The sequence below is a fragment of the Bidens hawaiensis genome, unplaced genomic scaffold (assembly GCF_021521415.1).
Source record: "Bidens hawaiensis isolate Kalapana, Puna unplaced genomic scaffold, B.hawaiensis_p1.1 tig00014410_1, whole genome shotgun sequence".
Classification (NCBI taxonomy): Eukaryota; Viridiplantae; Streptophyta; class Magnoliopsida; order Asterales; family Asteraceae; genus Bidens; species Bidens hawaiensis.
In genome coordinates, this window is record NW_027492251.1 from 119448 (window position 1) to 141543 (window position 22096).

General features: G+C 36.1%; 3 protein-coding genes across 3 annotated transcripts; 2 read left to right on the plus strand and 1 right to left on the minus strand.

Moving 5' to 3' along the window:
* The first annotated feature begins 1474 nt into the window (after positions 1-1474).
* LOC143546677 (vicilin-like seed storage protein At4g36700) lies at positions 1475-5230 on the plus strand. The gene is made up of 5 exons (XM_077038296.1): positions 1475-2085; positions 2692-2882; positions 3068-3154; positions 3757-4032; positions 4523-5230. Exons 1-5 carry the CDS (start codon positions 1611-1613, stop codon positions 5228-5230), a joined length of 1737 nt encoding a protein of 578 aa, XP_076894411.1. The 5' UTR covers positions 1475-1610.
* Positions 5231-7449: 2219 nt separating this feature from the next.
* LOC143546672 (zinc finger protein ENHYDROUS-like) lies at positions 7450-11065 on the plus strand. The gene is made up of 4 exons (XM_077038292.1): positions 7450-7736; positions 8921-9317; positions 9399-9658; positions 10213-11065. Exons 1-4 carry the CDS (start codon positions 7595-7597, stop codon positions 10941-10943), a joined length of 1530 nt encoding a protein of 509 aa, XP_076894407.1. The 5' UTR covers positions 7450-7594; the 3' UTR covers positions 10944-11065.
* A 780-nt stretch (positions 11066-11845) lies between these two features.
* Positions 11846-13432, minus strand: LOC143546678 (putative F-box/FBD/LRR-repeat protein At4g03220). Its single transcript, XM_077038297.1, has one exon. It carries the CDS (start codon positions 13430-13432, stop codon positions 11846-11848), a length of 1587 nt encoding a protein of 528 aa, XP_076894412.1.
* Between the last annotated feature and the right edge of the window lie 8664 nt (positions 13433-22096).

A 22096-nucleotide genomic window follows, 5' to 3' on the forward strand; every position in this document is an offset into this window, starting at 1 on the left:
ACTATTATGTGTACACCATTTGCCCAAATCAAGTTTAGAACCCACAACATATTTTTTAGTTCGACCTTACACGGGTTCTATACCCGACTCGAACCCGATGCATAGAGTATGGTTTTTAGAGACAATACCCAACCCGAACCCGACCCGATTATTATTAATACCCGATCATACCCGAACCCGGGCATCTAAAAAACCCGATTTGTGCACCTCTATATAACATTATAACCCTCAATTTTCTTGAGTTTCAACTGCTCAATTAGCCCAAGCCCAATTCAAGTAAAAATAATAACACTTATCAAAGTTATGAATAGCCCAATGGATCCAAAATTATCTATGTCGTTGAATCAGGTCCATATGTATAATTGATCGGATCTTTGTCCATTATATGATTTCAGTAATTAATGTAACAACTTTGTAGGCGATGTAACTTTTTATCTTCTATAACCTTCTTTTTTTTGGAGTGTTTTTTTAAAAAAAAAATAAAATAAAATAAACTGAACAAGTTTTAATTATTAAGATGTCTTTTTAGCTAAATATAGTGATGGGAATGACATTCCAACGTGAATGCTGTTATTTAATTAGCAAAACTTTGTTCATAAAGTTTTATAAAATGTAATGTGTTTAACCAAGAATAGAGAAGCAACTTAGAGATCATGATATAGAAAATTAGAAATCATGTTTTTAGCATGATATGGTACAAATGAAACAATAAACACATGGTAGCATGCAAACAACCTAAGGGGTAGTAACTAGTAAGTAGGTAAAGAGGTAGACATGTAACTAGCATGTACAACAACATGAGATGGGTGTGCGAGCATTCGTACGTATTTTGCAATATTGATCATCCCACCAAAAAAGAATATAATATTATACATAACGTATCCATACAACCATAGAAATACAATAATACGAGGTCAATAGCATTACATGTCCATGCCACAAACACCCTCTCACGAACATATATGCCCGCGTCATTAACCTCCCGTTTGCATTGACAGTTATCTTCAATCTCAAATCTGTAGGTGGTAGTAACAATTCCAGTCACAATTACATTTTTAGTTCCATTTGTGATCAAAGTGGAAATAGTAGTATAAACGCGGATGTCAGAACCAATAATCAAATTATACGAGAACAACACGCTATGACGCCACTAGATCAACTAGTGTTCCCAAGGATCCAACGTTGGGGGTGCTCATAATTAACATATGTATTTTCATATATGTTTGTTTACTTGAATTGTCTAGGGGTGGTGTCCGGCACAAATAAAATTAATGTACAGAATCACTATTATTACTTTATGGTTTTTGAACTACAGTAAATACGCATAAAAAGAGATTAAACTAATAATAATTACTCTAACTAAAAACTATAGATTAATATATAATAATTATTCTAGTATTATCATCTCACATGTTAATTCTTATACGTATATTGTAATCATTACAATGTAAATGATCTTCAACCTTAAATGCAAAAATTAAAAACCACTATACTAGTTCAGTTTGGCTATCTCTATCCTCTGCATGTCCTTCCAAAACCAATGCCTAAAAACATGTTTATACATCGCCGATGAATAACCTGTGATTAAAAGACAATAACAACCGACATGCATGTCTAGCAACATATACCCATTACACGCACCCACATATATTCCACTTGTTCAATACCAAATGACACGTTACACTAAACTTCCTATATTTGTAACACTATACCCATGCATTCATTTCAAACAAATGAAAATGAAAATGAAAATGAAGGCTAATGTGTTTTCACTTTGTCTTCTAATCTTTGTAACATGTAACTTTATCTACTTTCCTCATGTGACAACCGCTTTAAGCGGTGTTGGTGTTGGTGTTGGTGCTGGGGCTGGTGTTGCTGAAGGTCCTGTGCCAGTGAGCGATGGACCTACGGTGAAAAAGGATGAGAGGTGGCCATTGGTGTCGACGGAGTTTGGTGAAGTGTCCGCTGTTAAGATTAGAGGTGGTAGCAATGGGAGTTATTACCTTCAGTTTATTACGTTGAATCCTCGTGCTCTCTTTTTGCCGGTTTATCTTCATTCGGAGATGGTTTTCTATGTTGACTCAGGTATTATGCTTTTGTTCGATAATAATTACTAGGGGTGTGCAGGAAACCGAGAAAACCAAACTAGGGCCAGACAAAAACTGAGTACTCTTTTGTATCATGTTTGTGTAAAAGTTGAACTTTCGGTTGGGTATTGCTTTTTTCATGTAATTAAAACTGAAAAACCGAATTTATATATTAATTTTCATTTTTTAATTTAAGTAATTCATAAGAATATAATAAAGTGCAAATTGTAAAGTGCAAATTGTAAAACAGAATTAATTTATTTATTAATTAACAAAAAGACTATTCACACAAATTTATTATTTTTGTCAACTTTTTAAATCCCGAAAATGTAAAGTGCAAATTGTAAAACAGAAAAATCGAAACCGAACGATTTTAAAAAACTCAAAAACCGAATTATAGGTTTACGCCCAAAACTGACAAAAACCAGCCCGTGAACACTCCTTATAATCATAACTAACAAGAAGAAAAGGTAAATTGTACAATGTTCTTTGTTTGGAGGAGCGAAAATTACGGACTTGATCTCTAATTCTGTATATTAATTCCAAAAGATAACATCTTTGTAATTTATTAATAACATTTATAAAACTTGTGAATGATTATCAGGCTATGGAACCTTGAGTTGGATGAACGCAGAGAAAGATAAGGTCCAACAAGTGTTGTTGCATAAAGGAGACATTTTTCGACTGACTTCCGAAACTGTTTTCTACATAGAAAACAATGTTCAATCCGGTGGTTACCGGTTCCAGAACCTTCAGATTTACGCCATTTTTCCCGGTTCAGAGGTTGATCTACAGGTATTATATATATATATCAACATTAACTTATTAATGTGTACACTTGCATGTATGTTTAAGGAATTAAGGATATGTTTCTGAACATTTTGTAATCTTGTACACTGGCATGCTTCAAGATATATATGGTTTTGAACCATTAAAATAGCATAGAGTTTATTAATTAACTATGGTGTTACATGCTGCAGATTGAACCACAAGTTGCTGGAGTATACACTCCTGTTCATGATTTGGTATTAGGCTTTGATGATCAAGTCCTCCAGTCAACCCTCAGTGTACTCTCTTAACTCTCTCTCTCTCTCTCTCTCTCTCTCTCTCACACACACACATACATAGGGCTGTAAATAAATCGAACCGAATCAAACAAGGTCTTGATCATGTTTGTTTGTTAAGGAAATGAACTCGTTTGTGAACGTTCACGAACACAAATGAATACAAACAATGTTTTATTTGATTTCGCTATCAGTGTCAACGATCGCTCCGGCTACAAAATTTGTGTTAGTGTTTTATCAAACAATCGTATTCATAATTTAATTTTACATATATATTAATCATTTAATCACATAATTACTCTTATTATTTATCTGTATAGTTAATAATTTTGCTTAAATCTACAAAATAAGAATAGACCAGTCATTAAAAAATATTAAAAACCTTGAACAAACAAGCATTACACGAACATAAAATAACCCATTGTCGAACGTTCATGAACAAAAGTGAACAAACATCGTCTTTGTTCATGTTCATTCATTTAGTTAATCGTACAAAGTTCCTTTTCATTTTCGTGTTCATTCATTTATTAAAAGAGCAGACATAAACAAACTTCTCGCCGAAACTGGAGTTGACAAATTAATTAACGAGTTTGAATCTTTTCCAGGTGCCGCCGGAAGTGATACAAGAGCTAAGAGGAGCAGAAAGACAGCCGTTGATTGTGGAAGGACAGCCGGAAGCGAACTCAACCGACGTTGGTTTATGGGGAATCAGAGGGTTATTTGGAAGAAGCAAGGACATTGACATAGATAACAAAATGAAGGCATACAATATCTTTAAAGAGGATCGTGATGTCGAAACTTGTTTTGGGTGGAGTGCAACAGTGACACAGGATGTGTTGAAACACACTTACTTTGGTGTCTTCATGGTGAATCTAACCAAGGTCAGTTAGTTGTTTGGAACACACTCTTTAATTTATGAGTTTATTTGAATTCTAGTGGGTTGGAGAAAGGAATGGGTCTAGTGTTCATTTTGATTAAAATTTCAAAGTTTGAACGTCTATGATCAGAACGACCATTCAGAAATTAGCCAAACGGTTAATCAGACCAATAATTTTCAAAGTCTGGCACCTAACGGACATACTGGTCGTCCAAATATGGTTTAAACAATCGTTCTGACCAATAGCTTCAAAGTTTGACTTTTTTTTGTCAAAACGGCCGTTTGAGTTTCTTTTGGACAACGGTGGTGTAAAATCAGATTGGGTGGTGTAGCTATAGTTTAACCCTTTTAAAACTGGCTTATACAAACAATGTGAATAATTTTATTTAATTTTTTAAATGATATAAATTGTGTTAACCGAGTCTTTTCAAAGTTATGTAACTACTATCGTACAATGGTTCAAGGTTTTATGATGTTTTATTGTTGAAATGAAGGGATCGTTGATGGGGCCACACTGGGACCCAAACACCGCTCAAATAGCAGTTGTGTTGCAAGGGCAAGGGATAATTCAAGTGATCTGCCCCGGCATTGCCGGCGAATCAGAGTGCAAGAATTCAAGGCTTAAAGTTGAAGAAGGTGATGTGTTTGTGGTGCCAAGGTCTCATCCGATGGCTCAAATGTCTTTCAACAATGACTCGTTTGTGTTCGTGGGGTTCAAGTTGGGAACGAAGAAAGAAAATGCTCAATATCTAACGGGAAAGAATTCAATTCTCCAAAGGTTGGATAGGAGTGTGTTGCAAAAGTCTTTTAATGTAAAAAACATGACAATAGATTGGTTGTTGTCGGCTAGAACAGAAAATATTATCTCCGAATGTATTTCGTGTGCTGAAGAAGAAGCCGCAAAGGAACAAGAGGAGGCAGGCGGAGGAGGAGTGCCACCAGAGGAGGGAGGCGGCAGTGAATTCCCACCTCAAGAAGAGGGAGGAGGTAGCGAAGTGCCTCCTCAAGAAGAAGGAGGCGGCAGTATAATGCCACCTTGGGCCCCTCAAGAAGAAGGAGGTGGTAGTAGAATGCCGCCTTGGGTCCCTCAAGAAGAGGGAGGTGGTAGTAGAATGCCACCTTGGGAGGAAGGTGGTGGAGGATGGGGGAGTATGGGTGGTGGAGTTATGGAGGAAGGCGGTGGTTACGTTCGTGTTCATTAAATCTAATGAACATGAATATAGGTAATATGTGGATGAATAATAAATAGGAAGGTGTAATTGTTTTTATCTTTTGAACTTGTTTTTCTGTTTTAATAAAAAAAAAGAGAGAGACTAATTTGCTCCATGAAAACTCTTAGTTACAATAATCATAAGTCATGTTATTAGTTTTACCGGTCCTTAAATTTATACATATTTTTTAATGTTAAATTTCGGTTACGTGTATGACTTTAACTCAAGATTTCCCAACCGCTTAATGGTTTATAAAAGTTTTACTTTGTCAATGGTCACCAACAGCAAAAAAAAAAATTATACTTTTAGTATATAGCCTTTCTATGTTTCTAAAAAGCAAGACAAGATATCACTTTTTTGACGTTTGTGAAAACAACACAATTTTTAATATTAAAAGCAACCAAAACTCCACTAATTCCCAAGTCATGTCACTAATCTGCTCTGACTTGCTAGATTATTCCGTCAACAACCAGTGTTGAATTTCATTTAATAATATGGTATTAGTTAATCTCATCAGTCTACATCAAAGATACAAGATTTTAAAACGTGTCAAAATTTTATTGAAATCATGTTATTAAATGTTTTGTGCAAAATTTATAGTACGTAATGTTTCGAAAATCGAATGTGAAGTCGAATCAAAGCTACATATGTTCATTGGTGAAAAAAAGAAAGATAAACAATATGTAAAGTAAAAATTGACAAAAACATTGCTGATGTGAAAACATTTACGATGATACGTGAAACTTATTATTTTACATGACTATCTTTGTGTAACACGATAAGGAAATCTCATATCATTTTGTTATGTTACGCCAACACAGCCATAACGACTGTCTTGGCTACAATATCAATGCTTCACACTTTAACATGCTTTGGCATGCACAATTTTATAATAGTTGATCCGGAAAAATGTTTATTCTAACGAAAAAAAACAAATTTACAAGCACATTATGGGCACAATGAAAGATGGTGGAATCTCAAATGTACACGAGTTAGTGCATCCACACCATGTTACCACCATTCGTCTCTCTCTCATCGCCCTCATAAATCCCATCCGGAGTTTGTGCTTCCGTTCGAAATTCCAGACACCCTTCACCCTCTCTCTTCGTTTTCACCTAACTTGGCTACACACCCTTCATCCTCTCTCTCTCTTCCCCTCTTGGTCTATGATGTTTAAATGGTGGAACAAACCCAATAGAACATGTTCCATGATAATGATACATCACGTGCTTGTTGGTCTAAAACTATAAAGGCCAAAACCAAAACCAAAAGCACTTTGACTTTTAGACCACAAAATATTATTCTATTTTAACCATGGTTATGAAACCAAACTAAGACATTTGCTTAATTCCCAAATTACCCTTCTCAAAACCCAATCTCATTGAAAATTCATTAAACGACGACTTTTTGCTGCCTTCTCTTCCAAGATATTTCCACCAAATTACTTCGTTATCAATATTATTATTATTATTATTATTACAATTATTTGATATTGTTATTATTATTATTCTTATAGATAAATAAAAGATTTTGGTGTTGCAAGAGCCTTTATTATAATGTTGCGCCAACACATGTCACGTTTTTCAAATTTATTATTTTTAATTGCTTTAAACAAATAACTATTGTTGTTTTATTTATGGTACCGTAAAAAACAGTAACTGAAACCGCAATTCGTATTGTCTCACCATCACAACTTCTGAGTTTTACCAACCAAATAAGCGTTGTTTTAAATAAGCCATTTCTTTGTGTTATAAACAACACAAGTATTCTAGGCGTCTACTAATTAAATTTTGGGTTTATTGCATGTATTGTAATAAAACTATCCGATACCATCCGACTTCGCATTGGCTCACCGTCACAATTTCTGAGTTTTACCAACCAAATAAACATTGTTTTAAATAAACTATTTCTTTGTGTTATAAATCACACAAGTATTCTAGGTGTCCACTAATTATATTTTGATTTATTGCATGCATCGTAACGAAACTAACCGATACCAACTGACTTCACGTGGCTCTCATCAGAAACTATATTTTATTATTATTATTAATACCAGTGTAGTTATTTTTTCTGCGCTGATAGATGTCGGTATCGTAACAAACTTAAGTTATAGCAACTGAATGTGCGTTAATGCACCGTCGCAACACGTAAAAAAAACCCAATTATTATTATTGTTATTATTATTATTATTATTATTATTATTGATTTATTTCCTTTTAATATCAGATTCTAGTGATCTATCTGTATATATCTCTAAGATTCAATCAATAGCCCTAAAGATTTGGGGCTAATGTCTGAAACCCTTGTCTTTGTACTCTTTTGAAACCCTACGATAATAATAATATTATTAATCTCATGACGACTGAATTCGACAACTCCTCGGCGGTTAACGAGTCTACAGTTTCCGGCGAAGCTACTATATCTTCTCCGGCTAATCAGACGCCGGCGCCGACAGCACAACCGGCTAAACGTAAACGGAATTTAGCTGGCACACCAGGTAGTATAGTATATTATTGTGATTTAGTTAAGTTTGAATCTTAAATTAGGTTTATTATTCATCTGGATATTATTATTAAATTTGTTGCCTTTATTGGTAGTTGGATGTTAGATTAGTGATTAATGATTAAATATCACTAATTCGGAAAGTTGTTCGTTTATGTTCGTTCGTTTAATAAGTGAACAAACTTGAACAGGAAGTTTAATTGTGTTCGTTTAATTGTTTTTGTGTACGTTTATGTTCGTTAATGTTTGTTTATTTATGTTTGTTCATTAAAGGTTTTGTGTATTCTTTAATGACTTTTTTAACCTTGTCATGTAGATTAAAGTTAATTTTATTAACTTTAACTATAATACAAAAGTTATATATGAGTGTTATGTGATTAATTTATGTGTAAACTAACATATAGACCAACCCGTTGAAACCGAACTGTTGACACTGACCACTCTCAATTTGCCAAATAGTAATAAAAAACATTGTTTGTGTTGATTTGTGTTCGTTCGTTAGTGTTTGTCAACCGTTCACGAACGAGTTGATTTCCTTAATGAAACGAACTCGTACGAGAAATTCCGTTTGGTTAGCTGTTCGTGAATCGTTCGCTTGTCTGATAAAAGCTTAACGAATGAACAAGGTTGAAGCGAATCTATTAACTTTAACTGTAATACAAAAATTATATATGAGTATTATGTGATTAATTTATATGTAAATTTTAATTAACATATGCATATGATTTATGAATATGTGAATATGAATGTTAAAAAAAACACCAACACAAACTTGGTAGCCAGACTGAACCGTTGACATTGAACATTCTCGGTTAGTAAAATAAAAAATAAATTGTTTGTGTTGATTTGTGTTCGTTTGTTAGTGTTCATGAACCGTTCACGAACAAGTTGATTGCCTTAATGAACGAACACGAACGAGAATTTCCGTTTGGTTAGGTGTTTGTGAACCGTTCGTTTGTCTGATAAAAGCTTAACGAGTGAACAAGAACATAGCCTTGTTCTGCTTGATCGGTTTAGTTCGTTTACAGCCCAGTCACAACTGATTTCACGCTGGTTTAAGCAAGCATTGATCACTTTTTTAGCATATACTTATCGGAATCTTAGGCTTAGGGCTTGCTATATTGAAATTAAATCCGATTCAAGTTGATTTATTAATGTTTTAAAATATTCAACATATAGATCCAGATGCAGAGGTGATAGCTCTATCTCCGAAAACATTAATGGCGACAAATCGATTTGTGTGTGAAGTTTGCAATAAGGGGTTTCAGAGAGACCAAAACCTGCAACTTCATAGAAGAAGACACAATTTACCATGGAAGCTTAAACAGAGGACAACCAATGAGATTAGGAAAAGAGTGTACGTATGTCCCGAGCCATCATGTGTGCATCATGATTCCAAACGCGCATTAGGTGATTTAACCGGGATCAAAAAGCACTACAGTCGGAAGCATGGTGAGAAGAAATGGACATGTGAGCAGTGCTCAAAGAAATACGCGGTTCAGTCTGATTGGAAAGCTCATTTGAAGATATGTGGAACCCGAGAGTATAAATGTGATTGTGGAACTTTATTTTCAAGGTTAGATATTTCATATTTGTTAGATTAAAATCTTTGTTATTTGCTAAAACATGTTTTCACATTTTGTTTGTTTATATGAAGACGGGATAGCTTTATTACACACAGAGCTTTTTGTGATGCGTTAGCTGTCGAGAGTGCTAAATGTCAGCCTGTAGATGAAACTCCCAAGATAGATGAAAACCATAAGCTTAAAGATACAGACTCAGCACTACAATCAACCTCATCAGCATCACCGTCGCCACCACCACAACCATTACTAGCGCTTCCTCCACCACCACCACTGCCCGTCACTCCTGCAGTACCTGTAACATCTTCAGTTTTGTGCATTGCAAATTCTCCAGGTATAACTTTATATACAAGTTAACCACCATTTTCCTCCTTGTGGTTTGGTCACTTTCGCACATTCGTCTATTTTATTTTTCTCCACTTGTTCACTCTGGGGCTTCAAAAACTTGCCATTGTCATCCATCTCACTGACACCATTCAATTTGACCGTTAAAGGTCAGTTACATGAAGGGTTTTTATATCTTTTTAGGTGTTTTAGTTTAGAGTTTATATAGTAAACTACCATTTCCGTTCTTAGGGTTTGATCAGTTTCGCTACTTTCATCCAATTTTCTATAAACTCTATATTAAAGCATCTAAACAGACATAAATACCCCGCATTTAAACAACCTTTAACGGTCAAGTTGGATGCCGTTAATGAGATGGATGAAAACGACAAGTGTTTGAAACCCTAGAGTAAACAAGTGGATAAAAAGTAAAAATGGACGAAAGTAGCAAAAGTGACCAAACTACATAGACGAAAATGGTAGTTTATTCTTTATATACTTTAATAATGAGATTCAACCCAGTTATTTCATTTAAAGTTTCAATTTAGTACATATTGTCTGCAGATTTGCCAGAAAGTTCAAACATGATTCATGATTCAAAACCTGTTGTAGAAAACCCACCACCGTTGGTGGCAGGGTTGACCGGAAGCTGTAGCGTTAGCTCATCCAATACAGTAAGCACAAGTAGTAGTGTATTCGCTAGCTTATTTGCATCATCAACCGCACCGAAAAGTTTACAACCACAACCCCAAACAACTGGATTCAAAGATTTTATCCAATCCATGTCCAGACCGACACAACCACCTGATATTACACTCCCATTATCATCTCAAGAACCCATATCACTATGCTTGTCAACCAATTTCAGAACAGCTGGACAATATGGGCCGCCACCTCAGCCCACCATGTCAGCAACAGCATTACTTCAGAAGGCCGCTCAGATGGGCGCAACCGCTTCAGGTGCCTCGCTACTTAGAGGATACGGGCTTGAACGGGATGACACAGACGGTGGTTCGGTTTCAGGTCCTTCTATCGGGCTTGGGCTCGGGATGGGCTTTGATGGGCGGCCCGGTTTGCAAGAACTTATGATGGGGACTCCGTCTGTATACGGGCCTAAGCTTGCCACTCTTGATTTTCTCGGGTTGGGTATGGCAGTTGGTGGCGGAACAACCAGTGGTCTGTCGGCTCTAATGACTTCCATGGGCGGCGGTCTTGATGGGTTCACTGGACATGGTGGCGGCAGAGGCGGTGGTGGCAACGAGTTCAATGGAAAAGACATGGCACCTAAGCGGTAACTCAAGCTTGGTAACTTTTTTATTTAGGAAGTAGTTTATATTATATGGATTATTTTACTGTTTTGATGTAAATTATTGTTTTATTTTATTTTATATAATTATATCCAGAAGAAAAATGTTTATGGGACTCTCTGGATCGCTCAGTTTGCTTAGCAGTTGGCAGTTTTTGGAGGAATCAACCTTTGCCTACTTGATATTATCTATTCCTATGTCATGCATCTAAGATTCATTATATTATTTAGTTTTTATATAAATGAAAAATATGCCTGGCTTTTTAATAATATGCTGCATTTCAACTTGCAAATAGAGCATTCAGGGAAATGCTTCTTATCTCTTTGAAGGTTGACTTTTTTGAGTCTTTATCAAAATTTGGAAGTGAATTCAGGGACATTGATTATGTATGCAGCCGGAATGGTTGATGACTTGATGTCACCTTGGTGGTCGAAGGCAGCAATGGCGGTAGACCGAGGATATTTTGTAAAATATTTGAAAGTGAATTCAGGGACATTGATTATGTATGCAGCCGGAATGGTTGATGACTTGATGTCACCTTGGTGGTCGAAGGCAGCAATGGCGGTAGACCGAGGATATTTTGTAGGGCGGCCATCGACCCATCGTTAGGCGTTACACTAAATATATATTTTGCTAACAGAGAAAAAAAATTCTTATAAAAACTAAAATAAAATGAACTAAAACTCAATGATCAACTACGCCTTCACCATTTGCTTGAAGATTTTTCTCAAAGGAATTCATCCATTGTTTACTTATTCTTATTATCATCATCACCTTAGTGTAATTAGGCATTGTTACGAATAAGCAAAATTATATTTCTTACCCAAAAATAAAAATTACTAAGCAAAACTTTACTCAAATGTTTTAAATTCCTCTTCTAGCAACTGCATTTAAGGTAGCATCCTCACGACCTCACCGGGTTTGTTTCGTACCCATACGCCAAAGAAAGAGTCTGGTGACCTGGGCAACAAGTAAGCTTTCAGACCTGGAACAAGCTCCAACAATTCCGTCAACAACCTGCACGGGCGCTGGAAAAACAAGTGTGGATTGCGAAAAGATTCAAGATGCAGCTTCAAACACTTCAACTTCGGGAAAGGCGGTGAGGATCCATTTAGAGGAAACAGTGTGAGTAAATGAACAACAGGCGAGGACAGGTCAAGCGATCTGGCATTGCGTAAAGAATTAAACAACATCAGCAGATCATCAAACATCATCCTCTCTTTCTCTTGGCGGCAATAACCGTTGTAGTCGATGGACACCGTCTCAAGAACAGGAAAACCACCCGTCAAGTGCGGAATATCCCTCCCGTTCCAATAGAAATATTTAAGTTTTGGAGTTGTGAATTCACAGCGGCGTACAGACTGCCCTCTGTTGTAAAAGATGGTAAATTCTGAAAGTTGCGGTGCGTGTACGTTCAAAGCATTGTCCTCGGTTGTAAGCGGACAAACGTCCAATTGTAACTTTTCTAGCGCGGGAAACCCCGAGAAAGGATCAGGATCCCCAATAGTTACATTTTGGAGATATAAATTGGTGAGATTCTTGAATGATCCTACTGATCTTGGTTCCAAAAACGTGCGACCCGCAATAATACTTCCACTCTTCATAAATTTCAAGCTTGTTATTGAATCCGATGACCAACTCTTGATGTCTTGGATGCTTGCTTTTTCTTGGTGGCGACGGCCAATGTATTTAACGAACACTGCCTGAAGAATAGGAAAACTACCCATCAAGTGCGGAATTTCACTCCCCTGCCAATCGAAATGTTTAAGTTTTGGAGTAGTGAATTCACAGCGACGTACGGACTGCTCTCTGCCGTAAAAGATGGTAAATTTTGAAAGTTGCGGTGCGTGTACGTTCAAAGCATTGCCCTCCGTTGCAAGAGGACAAAAGTCCAATCTTAACTTATTTAGCGCTGGAAACCCTGAGAAAGGATCAAGATCCCCAATAGTTACATATCTGAGATATAAACTGGTGAGATTCTTGAATGATCCTGCTGATCTTAGTTCCAAAAACGTGTAACCCGCACTAATACTTCCAATCTTGGTAAATTTCAAGCTTGTTAGTGTATCCGATGACCCGGTTGGCCAACTCTTGATGTTTTGGATGCTTGCTTCCAGTTCTTCGACACCTTGTGAAAACGCGTAATCGAAAACCAGCTGGGAAATCTCGTCACCGCAGTCTCCAACGTGTTTGAAGGTTAACTTATCCAGCTTCACGGATTGACGACCGGATAAAGCATTGATGACAAAGTAATCGAAACCATAGGAAGTGAAATTGAGAACCGGAATACAAGTCCATGTAGAGAGCCATGATTTCGATAACACCAATGTTCGAACAGCCTGCCTGGAGTCAAGACAAGAAAGAATGCGAAGCCGCAGGGATTCTGGCATGTTTGATAGCCTGTCCGCCAACGTCATCGTTTCCTCTTCTTCTTCTTCTTCTTCTTCACATAACCTTTTGAATCTTTTAACCGGCATGTCTCTCATTTTGCATGCATGCAATGTCCAAGGTATATAAATGAGATCGATGATCTAATTTCAAATTATTGTCCTAAAGTTGGAAAATTATATATATAATTTTTGAAAAATTACATGCATAGTACCACATTATATGGCCGATCCAAAATGAGCCTACCCCGTCATACCGAATTTTAGAGACCTAGCGAATTGCGATCCCGTTCCATGTTCGCCTACCGCAAACCATGTAATTATTAAATACCCTAAATCTTCTTATTGATTGTTTAGCATCCTTTTTAAGAAAAAAAATTTTTTTTGACTAAATTTCGAAACAACGTTAATAAATAAAAAGAGAAGTACGATTACTATAAGACGAGCAACAAGTTGCATCACAACCTCTTGGTAAACTAAAAAAAGTTTTTGACCGCTAAACCTTATTTAAAAAATCCACGGGGCTAAGACACCAACAAAGGTATCAAAGACAACAGAATAAACAAGTGTTAGTGTTGGGAAAAACGACCACCTAGCCACGAACTGTAAACAAAAGTGCGGAATTAATCTTCGTTTGACTAAACTTTTTCCCGACCCGAATGAACCAATGAGGAATCAAACAAATATCTAAAAGTAAAAGTGACACAAAAATTTTAGCGTGGAAAACCTCTCAAGATGAGAGTAAAAACTACGGGACTACTAGAGCCGTTTCAAATCTATTATCACTAATAAAGAGCAATACAAATTCTTCTCTAGGTAAAACTAAGGCATACACAAATCATCATATACTTGAACAAACTAACATCAAGTATATGAAATAAAACAAAGAGTAAAAGGTAACACCAACGAAGAAACAAACCAGGTCTCTAAAACGTCTCTTATCTTCACAAAACACCAAAACCTTGGAGCACAAAAAAACTTCTCTTCGTAATGTTTTGTTACGGCAGAAGAGGAATAACAACCAAAGGTTTTCTGGTTTCTTTGCTTGTGTCGGCTGAATAGGGATACACCACAAAATATTCTCTTGCCTTCCTTGCGTGATATATATAAATGAAGAAAACAGTTCTTGTCGAAGCACGAAATGAATCTTACCTGATCCATGACGATGTTTCCACGGATTTTCGAGATGAACGAATGTCGAAGCACGAAATGAATCTTACCTGATCCATGACGATGTTTCCACGGATTTTCGAGATGAACGAACCACGTCTTGATCTTCTTCTACTGCGGCTGCGCCTGTGACCTGCAATGTTGAGACCTGCAATGGTTTCGGGGGTGTGGAGGTGACTGCTAAGATATCCTGAGGATTTCTTGTTCACAGACACAAAAAAGTGGTGGTGGCTCTTATTGAGCATGACCCCTAATAAAGAGGTGGAGACCTCCTTATATAGAGAGTCTCATGGCCACCATCATGGTACCCTAATGGGCCTAGCCCAATTAGGGTTACCTCCACAAAACCCCCTCAGCCCAATAACATTGTATTAGTCCATGTAATAAAATAAGCCAAACATAATAGATTTAGGGTCGTAGAACCGGGTTTTAATACCATACCCCTACAGTTCTCTATATATGTTGTGTGATGTCGGTTGAATATATATCCAGAAAACAAACTTCCGATTTTGTTTCTTTCTTGTCCAAGAAGTCAAAGCCCGCATGGGCTAAAACCATAACACCAATTTTGGTGTAAAAACTCATACGGATGAGTTTGCAAAAAACCTTATATATATTTTCCTTTTTTTCTTTATTATTAAAAATTAATAATATTAAAACACCTATGTAGGAAAATATTTGTTGGGATTTTTCATGGGCAAAAATACCCAAATTTCGGAGCTAAGACATCAAACTCTAAAGATCTATAATATATATAAACGAAAACATAAAAATCCTATGTGTCGCGATGTGGTCGCTCCCCTTTTTTTTGGAGTCACTAGATTTGCTTGATTTCTAAATGTAGGCTTCTCATGCAGTTGACCCGAATTCACGGGTATGGGTCTTATCAAACCCATATATTTCTTAAACGAGTTATAACATCTCATTAAATTAAAAACTAATCTCACCAAATATTTGATATAAAAATCCTATAAAGTAGGAATATACTAAAAATTAATTTATGATTTATTTAAAAAATATATATATATTATTTATAATTAAAAACCAATTTTATAGTAAAAAAATAAACAGGTTTTGGGTCTCATCAAACCCATATAGCTTTTAAATCGGGTTATAACATCTCATTTATTTTTAAACAATTTATCATCAAACCATAAGTATATTATGTACTTTTATACAATAAAAAAATAAATATTCAAAAAATAAATAAATATTAGAAAAACATAATATAAAATAACCCCGTAATACGGGGGATAAAAACTAGTCTATATATAAAGATAGAATCTTTCAAATAAATAATCGCCGATTATGAAGAAAGAATTAGCAATTTCTGTGACAAGTGAATAATAATAATAATAATAATAATCGACGATTATGAAGAACTTAGCAGTTTGAAAGACTTAACTGTGATTTCTAACCTCAATCACATTCAGAGCTCCAAATTTCAGCAATAATTTTTGTTAGTGGTCGATGGGTGGCTGACTATATAAACGAAAAAAAGGTTTGAGTCGATTTAAATGAAAACAAAAAAATTAAAAAAGAAAAGAAAAACTAAAATAGCCCTTAAATAATGAAATTTATAAAAATGTCCCAAATAATTTGTACCGGGCCGACATCATCATCATCATCATCGTACTCAGTATATCCCACCAATAGCAAAGCTATGGTAGGGTCTGAGGAGGGTAAGATGTAGGCAGCCTTACCTCTACCCCATAGGGATAGAGAGGCTGCTTCCGGTGAGACCCCCGGCTCGATAGTAGTTTTGCATCAAGCCTTGGACATAAGGCACATAGCACTCAATCATCGGGACACCGGCTGATTGGTGCATGTACCCTTATCTTTCAGCTATCAACGCCACTATATGATGCCTGATTAACCGTCCGTCACTTTTAACGTTATTTTCACGAGATTAGTAAAATAACGTCAAAATTAGTGCAATTTCATTTTTGCCCACCCGAGGGTTCACACATATATACATCATATGTACCGGGCCGACGCTTTGTTCAATTAAAAGTTGACACGTGGAAAGATTCTGACAATCCTGACCATATTTTTGGAAATCTTGGGGGATCCGACCAAATTATTTCACTAAATTTTTCGTAATAATATGATGTAGATGTCGTGCTCTAATCAAAAACAAGTATTTTAAGACTTAAATACCTATAACTAGTACGGGTAAGTAAGGTCGTCTCCACAGGGAATCGATGGAAAGTGCGAGTCTATTATAAACTATTATTTAATTATACTAATTGGACAAACGATGTCAAGCGGGTTTGAAGAATGATTAAAATAAACTAACGATTACTTTTAACTTAAACGATTATGAGAAACGGTGGTCACTTTAGATTCAGGTAATGTAATAGCACTAATCACAGATTCAATTAATTGGTTGCGCAGTAATTATTAGACTTAAAAGCTTGAGTTATGATGACAAACGATACCTTAACCGAATTGTTGACACAACCGAACCTAGTCCAGATAATCACCAGTTTTATATTATGAAAATCAAGTAAATTGCAATGACCAATGATTTTTGGTTCAATGACACAAGAGCTAACCCTAAATGTTGATGAACACAACCAGATAGTTGATGCAATAACGAACAATCAAAACATAAACTGTTTAAACAACCAAACACTCATATAGAACAAGATTAAGCAAAACTCAAACAAGTTCATCATTAACTAAACTCAAAGAATCTGATCTCAGTGCTAAATACAAAACCCTAGCCTAAAGTGAACACAATAGCTTAGCCAAGAAACAACATATCGATTAACTCGCTTATCTGTGTGAAATAGTGATGCATACGATCAAAGGATGAATCGGAGTCTTCGGGCAGATGAAAAATCGTCCTAGGGTTCCTCTCTGGCCTCTGGAAATCGGGATCCGTCGATTATGGGGTTAAAATTGCTTAAATATGGTAAAAACCCAAAAATCCCGTAATTGCGTTGGTTCGCGCTACGCGAAACGATCCTTCACGTAGCGCTAAGGACAATATAGTCGGGGTCAGCATATGCGTTGGTTCGCGCTGCGCGAACCAGACCTTCGCATAGCGCGAAGGACGAACTGGCAGAATTTATTTATTTTCTTTTCTTGTTTTCTTCTCGTGAATCGTGCCGATCCGTTCCGACTTCCCGTGACTCATTCTAAGCCTGTAAAATGCCTCAAAAATCATCTTCATCATCCTGAACCCTGAAACACACAAATATGCTTGAAGTACCAACAGTTCACACAATCTTTAATACAAATTAGGCTATTTAACTATTAAAAATGCAATACTTTCACCTAACCATCATAATACAGTCCACCCAGACGGTTTCTTTGTGTTACATACTTGGTCCGTTCAAATTCTAAACATTTTGAAAAATGTTTTTTTTAAATTCCGTCTGTTAAGACGCCTTTGGGAAGAATTTGGTCCAATGAGATGAGATCTTTATTTCTCCTCAAATAAGTTTTAGATGTTGGAATCTCATCCACACCGACAAGATATTTTGTATTCCGTCCACAACGACAAGATTTTTTTTCTTATTCATCCTGACCGACAATATTTATTCATCCACACCGACAACATTTTTTGTATTTTGTCCACAACGACAAGATTTTTTTCTTATTCGTCCGGACCGACTATATTTGTTTTTTTTTCCGTCCGGACAGAAAATATTAGTATTATAAAATATAATACTACAAATTAAAATTGAATTTGGCCATGTCATTTTTTTTAGTTCAGCTACGGTAATAGATGTAATCGAAGCTAATTGAATTCGTGTCAACTCACTGATACAACATCCGTGACAGAAAACGTTTGGGTTTTACCGACTCAATGCTCAACCCCAGGACCGACAACGCTCGGGGTCAACAACTTTTTTGTTTTAGTTTGTACCATAATGAATGTACCAAAACCGACAGATTTTGTGTCGACTCGCCGCAACAACGTCCCGGACTGAGAACTCTCGGGTTTACCAATGCCAAAGTTTTTCCGACAAAAAAAAATTCTTTTAAAAATGCTAATTTTTAATAATATTTTATACGAGCGTCGCTAATTTTTGGGTTTATTATTTTAATACGTTAAATTATCGAAATTGTTTTTTAGGTATAGTTTTTGTCACGTAACGAACGTAGCCAATACCAACTGAATTCGCATTTACTCGCCGCTGCAACGCCCGAGTTTTACCAACTGAATTCGTCGTGCAAGATGAGAGAATCAATGTCGTTACCATTACGACCATTTTAATATGTTAATTTTTTTATTACAAGTTATACGTGCATTGCCACCGTTTCCAGCCTTAACAAACTAGTACTTTACCCGTCCGGTGGACAGAAACAATAAAGCGGGAATGTGACGAATACATAATTCAGGTTGCCTCAATACTGTAAAGTCAATTTATAATCCAACCTCGAATTAAGCAACTACTAAAGTTAATCTTTGATAATAAAAAAGGTCAAAAGAGTTCATATCCTAAAGCAATAACTATACAAAAATAATAAAGGTTGCATGTTTATAGCATTAAACAAATCAACATTAAAATAGATATTAATAAAATAATCGTTTAAGGTACGTTTATATTTAGGAATCGTTCATATAAGTTCGATTTGGTTTGGGGAATCATAGATCTGTTGTAGTATGTTATAAACGAGTCAAAAGCAACAAATCTTATGGAAATTGATTAACATTTGATGGGTTAATTGTTAACCTAAAATAACCCGTATACATATGCCTAAATCGCACCCTATAAACGCGATTATTTCGATGAATAAACGGTTAGGGTTTGTAGGCGCTTGGATTCCGAATCCATTGATACCTAAATCGTGTTATTTGGTTAAGAAACGAAGGTTTATTGCAGATCTGGTTCGAGTTGACTGTTTGTTGTTCATATTGATTTTGACTTTGACTCTTTAGGTCAAAGATTCAGATAAGACTGATGTGGATTCGTTAGTATTGAAAGAATCGTTGGTAATTCGTTATAGACATAACGAATGTGATATATTCGCGTGTCTTCATAACGAATTAACCATTCTCATTCGTTATATGCCCGTTCGCCATGATAAGATAACGAACCAGGCCATAATAACGAACCAAGTCATGATAACGAATCAGATTGCGATAACGAATTAAGTGATTCGTTACTCGCCATTTGGTAACAAATCTATCCTTGTTTAGATGACGAATCAGATGATGATTAGGGACGAATTAGATAACGAATTAGCTAAAGAACTACGCTCAATTCGTTATAGAGAATGAGTTAACGAATTAGAGAATAACTTAAAATCTTAATGGAAAATGTGTTAAGACAATTAACGAAAATAAAATTTTTCCAAGCTGACCTGGCAGCTTAACCTCAGCCAGGGGCTCTGCCCCTTGGACCCTGCTAGGGGCTGCCGCCCCTAGAACCCCGCTGCCGTGGGCGCTGCCCCCGGACCCCGTTCGTTGTGGGTTATATAAAGATAGAAATACGATATGAGTAGTAACAGTTAATTGATACATGTAAATATTATACAGTTAGCCATGCACAGCTCAAGATGGAAATAACTGTTAACGGTGAAACGTAACCGTATTCAGGTGAGTTTCTAGCCCCATTTCCTTGCTATGTTTTCGGGGCTGTGTGCATACTCGATGTGACAATTAATACACTTACCTTAAATGGTAAGTGTATGCCATGTATGATTTATATGTTAGTTATGTATATCTTGAATGTGAACAGAAGCTTGTCGGTACGTGAACGATCTTCGGATATTTCACGTATTGATACGGGAGGTATGTATATAAGAGATGAATGAGTACGATAGATATATGTACAACATATTAATATGTATGAATGAGTAAAGAATGTATATGTATGTTACGGGTATGTAAAGACAGAATGTACAAAGATGAGGAAGTAAGGGATCAGACCCTAATAATGTCTGAGATAGAGAAGTAAAGAGGGATCAGACTCTACCAATATCTGAGATAGACAAGAAAGGGATCAGACCCTAATAATATCTTAGATAGACAAGAAATGGATCGGACCCTAATAATATCTGAGATAGACAAAGGAAAGAGAGACCAGACCCTAATAATATCTAAGATAGAAAAGGAAGGGATCAGACCCTAATAATATCTGAGATAGAAAGGAAAGTAAATACATAGTATGAAAGTATTGAAGTATGAACGCATGTATGAAATTACATAATAAAAGTAAATTAATAAGTAATTATTATGTATCTTCGGATTCATAATTGGAGGTAAGTGTACGTATTGTATGATGTATGATTAACTAGAACTCACTCAGCGTAGCTGACTTTTAGTATGCACGCAGATGAGTAGAGTGAGACAGCTAGCTTGAGGGGGGACACACGTCGGATGATTAAAGAAGCTGGCATCTGAAGATCTATTTTTTATGTTTGAACTAAAAGACATGTTTTAAGTTATGTTATAAAAACAAGTTATGAATGTTTGTAATGACTGTTGATGTTTTATGATTCCGCGAAAGTTTTAATTAACTTTGATATTTAGAACTGCGTTTATGAGTAAATCCAACACCAAATGTGAGGCACCGGTAACGGGGCCTTTACATATTGCCATAGAGTACTGGTTTAAGTGTAATCAGAAATTATGACATCTTCTAAGGTGTCTTCCCCTTAGGTATCCCGATGATATCTCATTCCATGCATGTAGATGACGTAGTGTTTTTAGGCGAAAGCTCTACAGACAATCGAAAATTGTTGTATATGGCTGTTTACCAATCTCGAATATAGTATTAAGGTGTGCATGAAATTGAAAATACCAAAATGAAATCGCAGAAACCGAAGAAACCAAACTGACAAGGTCAAATCAAATTAGCAACCGACAGTTCGGTTTTTGACTTTAGTAAAAGATGAAGTATTGGTTTTTGTTTGGTTTTGTGTTTTATGAAGAACTGAAAAAATCGAACTGAACAGGAATAGCAAAAAACGAGAATACCATAACAGACCGTAATAACCGAACTTGAATCATTAAAATCAAACTTACCAATGACTAAATGTTATTTGAATTTATGACTCTTTATCTTTTGTTAGCTCTTAATACTTTAGACCAAATTGTTCAACACAATGTGACCGGCCGGTCGGACTGGTCCGACAGGGATCCGGTCCACCGACCGGTCCGGTTCACATAGTTCGCTCGGGTGCCAGATAACCTGCCGGTCCGAACCGGTTCGGCCGGTCAGACCGAAAAACCGAACTGGTTGAACCGGTTTTCTAAGGAATTTTTTTTAAAAGAAAAAACATTTTTTAAGCTTAAGCCGTCATTTTTTGACCAAATTTGTTCAGCCGGTCCGACCGGATGAACCGGTAGGCCGTCCGGTTCAACATCCGGTCCGGTTATGAAAACATTGGTTCAGTATTGAGTATTCTATTAATCACTAACTTCTTTAAAAAAATATCAGACACAATAGCAATATTTTGGGTTAGTATTTTTTTATTAATCAGAAAAATCAAAAAAACCGACTCCGATTCCGAATCAAACCCAAAAACTGAAAACCAAACGATTTAAAAAAAACCCGTAAATTTGGTTTTCAATTCGGTTTTAGTTCAAAACCGCACCAAACCACACTATTCACGTCCCTA